The 13,704-nt window shown below is 35.7% G+C and overlaps 2 protein-coding genes across 2 annotated transcripts; both read right to left on the bottom strand.

The window, feature by feature from the left end:
• Nucleotides 1–6: 6 nt before the first annotated feature.
• On the bottom strand, nt 7–1,180 carry BDB00DRAFT_808349 (uncharacterized protein). The gene is made up of 3 exons (XM_053122403.1): nt 862–1,180; nt 646–786; nt 7–503 (listed from the first exon to the last, which is right to left on the bottom strand). Exons 1-3 carry the CDS (start codon nt 943–945, stop codon nt 366–368), a joined length of 363 nt encoding a protein of 120 aa, XP_052982950.1. The 5' UTR covers nt 946–1,180; the 3' UTR covers nt 7–365.
• A 10,424-nt stretch (nt 1,181–11,604) lies between these two features.
• Nucleotides 11,605–11,993, bottom strand: BDB00DRAFT_750992 (uncharacterized protein; the record flags this gene model as incomplete). The annotated part of the gene is made up of 2 exons (XM_053118616.1): nt 11,605–11,721; nt 11,841–11,993. Coding segments are annotated over 2 exons (270 nt in total), but the record flags the coding sequence as incomplete, so codon positions are not given.
• Between the last annotated feature and the right edge of the window lie 1,711 nt (nt 11,994–13,704).

Below are 13,704 nucleotides of genomic sequence, written 5' to 3'. Positions count from 1 at the left end.
GAGAGTTAAAAATAAGAAGAAGGGAAATTGCAGTCGAATTAGCAGGAGTCCCTCGTGGGAAAAATTGGTTTTGCTGTTGCAGGAATTTGACCACCTATCCATGTCTGTTGCTTAACACCCGCCAAAAACAGCCATTATGATGAAAGATGTGAGGGTCACCGGATGGCAACAACTCTCTCACGGGGTTGCAGAGCAGTGCCACATTACTGGCAATTGTATAAAAGTAATATTTGTTAAAGTACAGTTTGCATATAGCGAGTCTATCTACATTTTCTCTTCTCGGTCTCCTGTCCTCTATGGAGTCGCTCCCCGATTTTCGATACTGCATACAGGTTTGGTTTCGTACTCCTCCATCCATTGTCCTTTTAATCCAGCGGGATGTTCATCTTGTAGCTGTCCTTGACAGCCTTTGCAAATTCGCTATAACCTCCTACAAACTTCTGTTGTCCAGCAACGCAGCCTTCGTAGATAAACGGTGATGTTCTGTGATTATTGCCGAACTCCTAGTTTTCAATCGAGGGATTATTTTTTTTAGCTTGATCATCTCTCTTATCTATCTTGCTATATGCAGATATGTAATAGATGATATGGAAAGTGGGGTTGCTGAGCCCAGGCAAAAAATACAGGTGCGTCTCGTTATTTTACCTCTTGCAATTCCTTGGATCGATCGTACCATTGTTGTTTGATATATGCACTGACGTCGGTTTTCACGTGAGGATGTTTCGCAGTAAGGCGATCGGCAACTTCGGTTGCAAGTTGAAAGTAATGACAGGTCAGGAATCCTTCCTATTTTTAAAAAACCTCAATGATCAATATAAAGAAAGGCAGGGTTTCGTTCAAAAAATTCATGCCGGGAATTACAATGTGGTAGCATGCGGTCTTCTTTGGAATCTCATCGAGCTCTGGAGTTGTTGACGAAGGGAAGAACCATGAGTAAAGGCCCATTTCGAGGTACACAAAAAAAAAAGAGTAAAGAAGCGGGCTTTTTTGAAAATTTAAGGTGTATCGTCAAGATGATAGTTGTGTATACAAAAAAGTCACACAACAAAGTAACAATGATAAGTAGCACACTTTGATATGATATTTTAAGGTGTAAAGACTTCAAAATAGCATATTGTCATTTTGCAGCAATCTGATCCCTTCTTTCTACCGCTCAATATGACGTATCCTGAAATAAAACTCGACGCTTTTACAGCGCGCCTGAAAGTTAATAATAATCCCCCATCCTGGGCCGTCTTGGGCCGTCTGCGCTGTCTTGAGCCGTCTTGGGCCCTCTTGGGCCCTCTTGGGTCCTCTTGGGTCCTCTTGGGTCCTCTTGGGCCCTCTTGGGTCCTCTTGGGTCCTCTTGGGTCCTCTGCTGGCTTTGAAAAAAATTGGGGTAAGGGGCGGGAGTTGCGTCTTGGGTCCTCTTGGGCCGTCTGCGCTGTCTTTCCCCTTGCGACTGCCTTAATTGAGCCTAAACACTTGCCGAATGCATTGCATTCACCAATGTTGTAAAATTCACAGCAAAAAAATTGTGTGCTGTTATCTGATTGTTTGCTTATCTAATTCTTATTGCTGTATTTTTAGCTTTTTGAATGAAGTCGTTTATGACCATTAAACTACTTAGACTCCTTATTTCGACACTTATCTCCCAGTACTAGTAAGAATGCGAAACGAAGCCTTTGAAATGACTTTTCTCCACACACTTGCAGGCTTCTGTGATAAAGTGTCTTCATGCAAGAATCTATGGCGCTTAACTTTACTCTTTGCTACTGTCCAGAATTGCTCTACTGGGTTAAGCTCAGGCAAATACGCACGAAGATAAGACACATTCGTATCCTCGGTATTCTATGTACTTCTTTATGTTTTCATGCATGTTAATGGGTGCACTGTTTATAACTGTATAATCGCCTTTCATTTGCGGATGCTTGTCCATTTCATCTAGAGTCAATTTTAAGAAGCTGATATAGTGTCCTGTTACTGACCCTGAACTACAGGATTTTGCATTCGATACCGCTGTCGGCCTTCTATTTCTTCGTGTATACGGGTGGCAGGTTTTTCGTATGGTGGTATCTGGGCAACAGCTTGTTCGACCTGGGTTACCAGAACTTCGCAAGTGGGAATAATTTTTTTTCGCAGTGGGCAAGTAAATGTTCGTTACTGAGCAAGTATATTTTTCGTTGTCGGGCGTGCAAATGTCCGTTAATGGAAGTGCTTACTTTTCGCTTGGGGCAAGCAGTAATTCGCAGTGGAGCTAACCAATTATTCGCACTGAAGAAAAACAAAGTTCGTACAAGAGAAATAGCAGTGTTCACATTCGTCATCTCGCAATCGTAATTGAAAAGCAACCGAGTTTATTAATAAGTCCACGCCTTTTGACGCCAGAATCGGATGCGTTCGTGTTTATCCGAATGCTTATGTATTACAAGGATCTGTCGGTACCCGTTTCCAGTACTTATTTCATTTTCTGAACGGGCTTCCTTTTACCCCGTTTGTATATCCTGTGGAAAGAATAAACCGAAACAAGATCGACAAAGTCAAAAAAAAACTTCAGCTTCCAGGAAAAGCGCGTCAGAAAAAGTACCGGAGCCGTCGCCGTAAGAGCTTAAAGAATCGCTTGCTGACCTACGCTCGTTCTACGCTCGTTTACGGATGATGCCAAGCTCTCGCAGCAAAAATGGGTGCCTGATTAGTATGAAATCAGCATCCTAACCGCGAAACTGAAGCGTCTTAGCTTAAAGACAACTAGCAAAAAGCAACTTAATAAACCAGGTACAACTTTTAATATGAAAAGAAACGTTTGTGTCAATGTACTCATATCGATGCCATAGTTGATGAGCATAACACCAGAACCAGAATGTCTCCCATAAACCACATTATAATAAAGTAGAGCTAATTGTTCCAAAGTACTTACCGAGAGTCTTTATTTGTTTACAGTTCGATGTTTTTACTTTTAAGATTGAGATGGTTTGTGTTACAAACGACACTTTATGGATACAAAGATACTTCAATAAACATAAACGTTAAGCTCCCTCTTTTTTCGCCTCCTCTAAAAGAATTTTGTATTCTATATTATGAAGCACGCCAGCATCAAAAGAAAACCAACGTCCCTTTCACCCCAAGAGCAATAACAAAACGCTCTCGACAACCACAGCCAATAGTGAGCACTAGACGGTCACTTCGGCTGCTTCAAAAAAGCTATGACGCAGATGCAGTTGAGTAATAACTTAGCACCGAAACTCCTGGTATACCTCATTCTTTTTTCAATATACGTACATAGCTAACAATCTCTCTAATCAGTTCGTTACCTAGCTACAGGTAGCACGACCTCGATACTAAACGAGGGTATTGAGATGGAGGAAGAAGTAACTTTTGGCCGCTCTGAGGAGCTGGGCAGTTACGAAATTGTCAGCTTTCCTAGCGACCCTACCCGGCTTATACAGGAGAATGATGGCATTAGCGGTGATACTGATGAGGACAGCAGTAGCAATTGTGATAACGGCCATGAAATTGATGATGATGAGCATCAATTGCGTCCGATCGATACGATAGTCACTCCCATGGATACTGCTGAAGATAATATCAGTTTTTTACAGTTTGCCACAGGTAGCCGCAAACAAGCTAAAGCATTCAAAATTGCACGGGGCAAAAATGTGCCGCGCTCGTCAGATATTAAAGACCGGGCTTTTTTCTTAAACTTGTGTGGAGCGACCAACAAGAAGGCATCCAAAATGTTAGGACTATTAGCGAGCACCATCAGAGATCAAGATTATCGGCTTCAAGCACGAGATGGTAACGCCGAGCCTATCACACATAAAAAGACACGACCATCAAAGATTACAGAAGCTGGAAGCAATTTCCTTGTAAAGACCGTCGAAACAATCAACACTGCAACCCTAGAGAAGCTACAGGAATTATACTACAAGAAGTTTGGGCAGCTATTAGCTGTCTCAACAATTTACCGTCATCTCTACACAAGCTCCGTATCACGATCAAACGAGCGCATATCTATTCAGAACGCCGCACAGATGAGGAAACAAAGGATAGGCATGCCGCATTTGGTCGTGATCATATCCAAACCGGCATCGTCGACTATAGACTCAACAGTGTTTTTGTTGATGAGGCATCTTTCATGGCAAATATGCGATGAAACTATGCATGGCCACCTGTAGGGGAAGTAGCACATGTTATCGTTCTACAGAGGTACGCCGATCGCGCTCTATGCTCGCAGCCATTAGCTACACTGGTGCTGTCAAGATATGTTCCAAGATCAACAAAGGAGGAAAAGGAGGCGGAACAAGAACCCACAACTTTTATGCCTTTTTGACCATGGTAATGGATGGACTCGAACAATGCAGCAACCCATACGGCAGAATATATCCGCAACAAGGTGGCTGACCGTGGATATCGCCTTGTCCTGTTGCCGGGTTATTCCCCTTTTCTTAATCCAATCGAGGAATTTTTCTCAAAGGTCAAGTTCGGCTTCATACGCGTTAACATCCAGCAGCAGCAACAGCATCAGGATACAGGGAACAGCCAGTCTCAGGAAATAAACACAAGCAGATGAAAGATATAGATGATCGATTGGCGATGGCAATTACTAACATTAACCACGCGATCACGTTGGCTATATAGACCACTCGAATATTTTGACCGCTGCCTAGTTTGTGAGGACAACCAAAAATTCAAAACCGATACTACCCCTTTTCTCTTTTGGCCATTATACAGCTATGGAAAACATAAAGAAGTACATAGAATACCGAGGATACGAATGTGTCTTATCTTCGTGCGTATTTGCCTGAGCTTAACCCAGTAGAGCAATTCTGGACAGTAGCAAAGAGTAAAGTTAAGCGCCATAGACTTTTGCATGAAGACACTTTATCACATGAGCCTGCAAGTGTGTGGAGAAAAGTCATTTCAAAGGCTTCGTTTCGCATTCTTACTAGTACTGGGAGATAAGTGTCGAAATAAGGAGTCTAAGTAGTTAATGGTCATAAACGACTTCATTCAAAAAAGCTAAAAATGCAGCAATAAGAATTAGATAAGCAACAATCAGATAACAGCACACGATTTTTTTGCTGTGAATTTTACAACATTGGTGAATGCAATGCATTCGGCAAGTGTTAGGCTCAATTAAGACAGTCGCAAGGGGAAAGACAGCGCAGACGGCCCAAGACAGCAGACGGCCTAAGACAGCGCAGACGGCCCAAGATAGCAGACGGCCCAAGACAGCGCAGACGGTTCAAGACAGCGCAGACGGCCCAAGACGGCCCAAGACAGCTCAAGACGGCTCAAAGATGGGATTATGGAAATGAGTGGTCAAGTATATTTTTTTAAAAACAAGTTGAAATATGAAAATAAACAGATCAGAACAGAGACGGTTTTATTCAATGGAAGGACAACAGACAAGGTTAGAAGGAAAAATGCTCTCTCCTGGAGATCAGTCTCTTTTTGGAGAAAGGAAGACAGTTGGGGATGGACTACGATCAGGGACAGGAATTGACAAACTTTCTACAACATTGTTGAAAGCTAACTTCCGTTTTTGGATCAACATTGCATTTTCCAACTCTTCGGCTAAATTTAAGTAGTGATTCTATCATTGGTAAAAACAGAACACAGAAATCATTGTTAATTTAATTTTGAAGAGTATTACATGTATCATTGTACTGACCTTCCAGTATAAAAGACATGCCAGTGTTTGTTTAAAAGATCGCAACTCTTTGAAATGAATAGGAATTAGCAACTGTTACGCCATTAATCTTCCTGATGATGAACATGTATCCATTAAGTTCTATTTTAGAAACGTTTCGAAATGATTACTGATTATTCTCATACATTCATGGTCATCTTCAGCTTACCAGTCCAATCCATGCTAAGTAAACTGCATTCATCAGCATTGAGTCCACCATCAGAGAGAACCTTCGTCATATTATCGAGCAGACATTTATTTACTCGAGCGTTTTTGGATTGCTGTCTCACCAGGGTATTGTCAGAAGCCGATGCTTTCCACTCGTTCGCGCAGAGCTCCATATCAGAAACGCAAAGTAGTAAATCAACCTTTCGCCCGTAAACATTGACTTTATGACGATCACCCAAAAATTTGCCATGTAATTGACGAGCCGCTCTCGTTGCATTGCTTGTTCTTCACCACTAAATGCGTAAAAATCATCAACCAAAGAATTTGTAATACTGATATTCTATTTATACTTTTAAGAGCTTACATTGTCGGCATAAGATCAGCGTCTCTGAGTAAAATGCTGATGACTTAATAGAAAAGTTGCAAAAAATACATTTCTGTAGGTTTGTTGTATTTAACTGTGTGGGATGTGCAGTACCAAATTGGCTATAAATTTACAATAGTTTTTTGTAAATCTAATAAATTGCTTGCTGCCATATTAAATTATATCATCTATTTTGATATTTTATCAATTTTATGACATTATGTAGCCAAAATCATGCATTCAGTGATTATAAAAATTGAAAATCCAAAATATAAATAAAGAACGACCCAATGGATACAACAAACTATACACCACTAATTACAAATGAAGTAAACTCAATTATTGCAAATTATTGGCAATTCCTAGAATGGAATTGGCCTACTGTATATAATAAATATAAACATAGAACTGATTTGGGACATATTAAATTCATAGATAAAAGTAAGGATGAATTGTTATGTAAATTAGGTTATGTTGCTGTATTTTATTTTCTAGTAGTTTTATATACAAACAAGGAATATCCCGGACCTTACTTTGAAATTGAAAAAGGATTGTTTTTATTATATCATTCAGTCTCTGGAGTATGTAGTGAACAATTTGAAAATTACTTACCACATAGCATATTTCATACATTTTATAAAAAGTTTAAGATGGATGAGGACAACTACAAATGAATCAACAAAATAGTAAATGATTCAATGAATAACATGTTTTCATCTATCAAATTACGTATTCTATCTGCTAGAAAGCATAATCCCGACTTATTTAAACATGTAACACTTGTATTGGATGGCTATGATTCAAGAATTAACTATGTAGATACTGAAATTGGCCACTTTTAAAGAATGTATTCTTATAAATTTAAGAAGAATGGAATACGTACCCAATTTGTTAGTGATATGGCGTCCTGCTATTAGTTGTCTAACTAATTATAATCTACTAGCTGTAATATAGATAATAAAATTGCTATGATTGGTATAACCATTAGTGGACGAATTAATTATTGATTTACAATAAAAATAATAAAAATTGAATTTTTTTACTAATATTGGTAGCCTCCCACGAGAAAAAAAAAGAGCGATTGTTTAAAGTACATAATAATAAATAAAAATGAACACAATACAACACACTGAACAACTCGATATTGAAATTAAAAATTTAATTGATAATAAATGGACTTTTCTTGATAAATCTTGGCCTGAAATGCAACATAGATTTAATCATAGAACAGCTATTAAAGATATGAAGGATAATACAATAAATGATATAAAGGATGTATTACTTAATAGATTTGGATTTATACCTGTATTTTATTTTCTTACAGTTTTATATGGAAATATTGAATATCTAGGGCCATACCGCAAGATTGAAAAAGGACTTGCATTATTATATCATATGGTATCAGGTGTATCAGGAAAGGATATGCATACTGATATGCAATATGCAACATTTTATGATTTATATAAGCGGTTCTAGATTACTAACTATACAGTAATGAATTGAATTAAAAGGTAAAACAAGATCTAGATAGTATGTTCTCATCACCACGTATTCGCATTCTATTAGCAATAATAAACAATCCAGATGGTTTTAAGAATGTTACACTATTTATTGATGGACATGATAGTAAAATAAAGTATTATAAACCAAATGAGTCACATTCACAATTATATTCATATAAATTAAAAGGGCCAGCTGTACGTACACAAGTTATACAGGATATGAATGAAATAATTACACATGTTTCAGTATCTGAAAAATGTGCTATCAGAAATGATGGTACTATGTTTATTAATATGAAACTATATAAAAAAATAAGTGAGGCAGATTGTTTAGGAATGGATGGTGGATATAACTTATTTATACAAAAGTTTAAAGATAATGCGACAGATGCTGGATATAGTTTTTATGACCGTAATTTTTTACATCCCATAAGAAAAGAACCAGGACAAAAGTTAACAATTAATGAGACATACTTTAATAACAAGTTTGGATCATTTCGTTCAGCAATAGAAGCACAGTTCTCTATGTTAGGCTCTAAATTTGAACGATTTAATAATAATCGTGCAGCATTGCAAATAACTGATTTAAGATATTATAATATTCAGTTTCGTGTTGCTTGTATTCTTACTAATATATGGCGATTTGTAAATAAGTATAATATAGAGGTAAAACCACATCATAAATTATGGTATAGAAAAGATTTTGAATTCCCAAGTAAGAAAAACAAACTTGACTTAGTATTTTCAAATGAGCAAAAAGTAAATACTGAATATAATGAAATAGTTGACATGCAGCAGAAATTTCTACAGCTTAACATTAACCAATCAATAGATATGGCTATAGATAGTGAAGACGAAACTGAAAATAATACATCTAAACGCAAGAGAAAAAATCAAAGAGAACAGAGAAATATAGAACATAGTAATTCATATGAAATTGAGAAGATTGTAGGACATGTGTATACTGATAATAAGTACATATTTGAGGTTAAGTGGGTTGGATATAGTGTAAAGAATAATAGTTGGTTAACAGTTGATAAGTTTAATTCCTGGGAAATGCTACATGAATATATGGCCACACATGGTATCCAGCTCTAAATTAATTTCTTACTTATTTGCTTATTAAAAAAATTCATATTGAAACTGACTGTATCAACTTTTCGTTTACTTGCCCAATTATATTTATGTTTTATGCATTCATTAGTTATACTTGTACTTATATTAGTATCTGTTGATTTATTTTTGACGTCAGTTTCTTTTGTTATATCTATATCATCTATTATAGCCTGTTTTATATCCTTATGCTTTTTAAAATATTCTTTTGGCTGTATTTCTTCTACTATTTGCTTATTTCTCCATTTATTTTTAATGTGTCTTTTTTTCTTTTTACGTTTTGGTATATTACTTGGTATGTTGCAGTCACTGCTTTTCTCTGATTCAGATGTACTTACATCTATGTATTTATGTTTCTCTATATCTTCTGGTGGGTTTTCCCAATCAGTAGTATCATTTACAACATCATCACATTTTATATCATTAAACACATCTTCCCAATGCCTACAATCTACTGATGATGGTACCTTTACAGTTGACCATCCTCTATTATTTTGTTGAGGCGGTTTATGCTGTTTATTGTTCTGTGTATTATTACTATTATGTTTTTCTTCTTGTTCCTTCATATATTCTTCTGTGTCAGCTAATTCTTGTAGTTCCTCTACTGTTTTATCCATCGGTGTATATTTCTCAATATCATCCTGACCACTATTATGCGCATAACGGATAAATGTATGCTGATCTTGGTATTCGTTTTCGAATTCACCTTTGTATAAGTCCTCATACATATCCATGTTTTCATAATACATGAATTTATTTTCATAATCCTTCACCTTCTTTGTGTATGGATTCCATATTATATGACCTTTACGGTTCTTATCAACATAGATAATATATAAACGATTGAGCGTTGGCTCTAACTCATATACTGATTTGTTTTTGTATAACATGTGCGGCATATAGTTACTATTCAGTATTATTAGCATATTTTTCTTTTTAGTTATTGACTTTGTGAATTTGCCATTAAGTTTTAACCGTGTTCCTTCTAACATTTGGTTTAAAAATGTTAATTTGAAATCAGAACCTGTTTCTTCATTATACATAAAATCATAATCATCATCCTTATAATCTGACCAATCATTTTCTTTATTCATTAGATAGGCTCGATGGCCACCTTGTTCTAATACATCAATGTTATATATCTTACCTACATTTGATGGACCTACAATCCAGTATTGTGGTATCTTATTTTTACCACCAAACATTGTTTCAATACCAAACATAGACCACATATGTAATTTATTTCCAGGGTTATTTTCCATATCGGCATCATGAAAGTAAGAATTTAAATTTGATTCTACAGTATCATATTTCCATAGCAATTCTGGATATATTTCGGTAGCCTTCTGCATATTAAGCTGCTTCGTAATTAGTTGATATCCAAGTAACTGTCGGTGCATTTTTCTGGTCTTAACTTCATAATTTGGATCCATATTATAGCAAATATAATCTTTTCCTTTCATACAGGAGCTAATGGACTTTTGTGGATTACCACCTGGTTTAATATTTTGAGTAACACCATCGATAGTAAAGAATTTATGTGCTGTTTTTGTGTCGAACCGCTCATTCATTTGTATCCATATATGAACATGTTTCTCACCAGTTTCTGGTGCAATTTCATCACATACAATTGCCTTTTCAATTCGATAACCAATACGTTCATGTTTTATAAACCATTCCATGATTTGTTCTTTTGTTAAATGGAAGTCCTTACAAATATATGTGAACAGCCCTTTAGTGTTTTGGAATCGGAATTCTTTGCCGCCCTGCAAGGAATCTGCACCAGAGGTGTTACCCTCTAACATTGCATCGGAAAATTGAGGATTTGAGGATTTGAGGAATTTTGCAAAAGCCCTAATCCATCCCATTATTGCAGTATGGTTCTCGTCCCTTACTTCCTTTGTTATGTTAGCCTTTTTGAGGTCCTTTTCGAGTTCGACCCTTAGTTGGTCAGCAATTGTTTTTTCACTAACATCTTGATGATGTTCAGCAAGATGCTTTGCTCTTTTTATTAAGAGCGTCAATGTTATTCCTAAAATAGGAATAAATTCGAGGAGGTTCATTTGGTCCATATTGTGTTTTCGTTGGGGTAGTTTTGTTGGAGTGCTAAAAAAATATAACAAATATATTTTGCTTTATATTCTGTGGTGTTATTTTTATATTAAAAAATTAATTCAATTTTTATTTTTTTCAAAAATTTAAATATATGCATACTAAGACATTCATGCATGAATTATTTCAATAAAAATTAATTTGGCTATCCTGATATATCTTAGCTAATAAGTCATCTAGGGTTACTAGATCGCATTAAAATCATCATAACCATGGCCGGTCCCCAATAGGAAAGAAGAGAAAGGACAGCAAACAGTGCTGTTATGAGTGTGTTGGAGTTGGTGTACCTTGACGAAAGTACAAGATAATCGAGATAAAAGTAACTCGATTTTGAACATAGTAACAAAGGAGCAAGAAAATTTTATATGTTGTGTGTGTGTTTAAGATCATGTATCAAAAAAAAAGGGTACACAATATAAGATAATAATGTACAACAAATAAACATTATCGACTAGTCTTCATCATATAATGGTTCAAATGCAGCTGCTGTCGGTCGAACAAAGTCTCGATGTTGACGCCAAACATCATCATTATCTTTCTCATGCTCAGCTTTCAACAAAGAATCCAAAATCCGATTCTAGAAAAAAGCAGGATACTCGTTAAACAACCGTTCACAAATATACACAAAACCTAAAGCCAACAACAATAACAGTAACATTGATAAATATACATACTTTGAAGGATAACATGAGTTCTATGGATGTTTGTAAGTGAGTGTGTGTGTTGTACGTTGTAGGTAATGTAAAACATAGGTATTCTTCAAAAATATACGCCCCATGCTCCAAAGCCAACTTCATCTCTAATAATGTAACTTTTGTACCTGCATATAAAAATAGGGTATTAAATTTTAATATGAAAATCAAAATCAAAATCATGCATTACACCACACACTGTTCATACCAATAAATACAAAGCCAAACGTGACACCTTGGTATTCTTTCTTGGCTAATTTTAATCGTAAATGTAATTGCCATTTCATAATCTCCAGGACACGAATTTTTGCTTCTTCTTTGTGATAGTAGTCAGCATCGTCTTTCTTCACCTCACCACATCCAATTTCAATCACACCATTTTCGCCTTCGATATTTAGAGCAATGTCAGGTCGTAATTTGTTTGGATTCACTTCGTTTTGCTGTTTATATATCCAAGATGTTACATCCTAATCTAATTGAACTGAATCATGGGCAGAAAAGAATGGACCCATAAATAAAGATACAGAGGTAGCAATTAAATGAATTTCAGAATGAATTGATTGAATCAAAGGACGACCATGGAATGTGTAAATGCTTGTGAGGATTTATTGAGTGTATACTCTTCAATACTGGTGCTGCCTTTGGGTGGTGAGTACAGTTGCTCTTGTTGAATTGATCTTTGCAAACTACGAATGTTGGCATATATTGATTCGGAAAGTTCATAGTGTACGAGTGAACGGGGGATGGTACCAATGGTCGAGGATGATTTAAATATTGCGGAGGCTTGTAGTCGACTTGTCAAGTTGAACGGGAAGAGGTGATTTTCGTTAACCAGCTGTTGAGCTTCTTCAAAAAGTTGTTGGATCGACGAATTGAGGATTGGTGATGGTGTTGGTGGTGTATCGTTTCTTTTCAGTTCACAATTATCAAATAGCCATGTAAATCCACACGGTGAATGTTTCAAATCAGATGGAGAATAAGATGATGCAGTTAATGCACTAGTTGGATCATTCTATAAATAAAAAAAGATTATATGTAATAAGAGAAGATTAATATCAGACGATCATTTCCTTTTACGATCCTTACCATCATCAAAAATTACCTGTGAATTACTTACCGATTCACCACTATCACTGATAATATTAGAGTCTGTAAAATCTGGATCCACTTTTTTAATATGTTGTCGTTTTTTAAGAGGTTCATCTTCAGCAGGTCTATCTCGAGCCTATTTTTCATATATTACAGTAATACTGAGTTTTTCCAGCTGGTCTCCTTTTGCAAAAATAAAAAATAAAAAGTGATGAAAATATAACTTGACTATCATTTTCTTGGCTACCAAAGTTGAAGTTCTAGTTTTCATTGATGGAGTTAAAGACATATCTGTCAGACAACAAAACTTCTCATTTTTTCTTTTTAGTTATTGACTTTGTGAATTTGCTATTAAGTTTTAACTGTGTTCCTTCTAACATTTGGTTTAAAAATGTTAATTTGAAATCAGAACCTGTTTCTTCATTATACATAAAATCATAATCATCATCCTTATAATCTGACCAATCATTTTCTTTATTCATTAGATATGCTCGATGACCACCTTGTTCTAATACATCAATGTTATATATCTTACCTACATTTGATGGACCTACAATCCAGTATTGTGGTATCTTATTTTTACCACCAAACATTGTTTCAATACCAAACATAGACCACATATGTAATTTATTTCCAGGGTTATTTTCCATATCGGCATCATGAAAGTAAGAATTTAAATTTGATTCTACAGTATTATATTTCCATAGCAATTCTGGATATATTTCGGTAGCCTTCTGCATATTAAGCTGCTTAGTAATTAATTGATATCCAAGTAACTGTTGGTGCATTTTTCTGGTTTTAATTTCATAATTTGGATTATTATAATAAATATAATCTTTTCCTTTCATACAATAGCTAATAGACTTTTGTGGATTACCACCTGGTTCAATATTTGGAGTAACACCATCAATAGTAAAGAATTTTCGTGCTGTTTTTGTGTCGAACCGCTCATCCATTTGTATCCATATGTATACATGTTTCTCGTTGGTTTCT

The sequence above is a fragment of the Zychaea mexicana genome (assembly GCF_025766255.1).
Source record: "Zychaea mexicana strain RSA 1403 chromosome Unknown BDB00scaffold_13, whole genome shotgun sequence".
Classification (NCBI taxonomy): Eukaryota; Fungi; Mucoromycota; class Mucoromycetes; order Mucorales; family Lichtheimiaceae; genus Zychaea; species Zychaea mexicana.
This window is presented reverse-complemented; position numbering and strand designations above follow the sequence as displayed.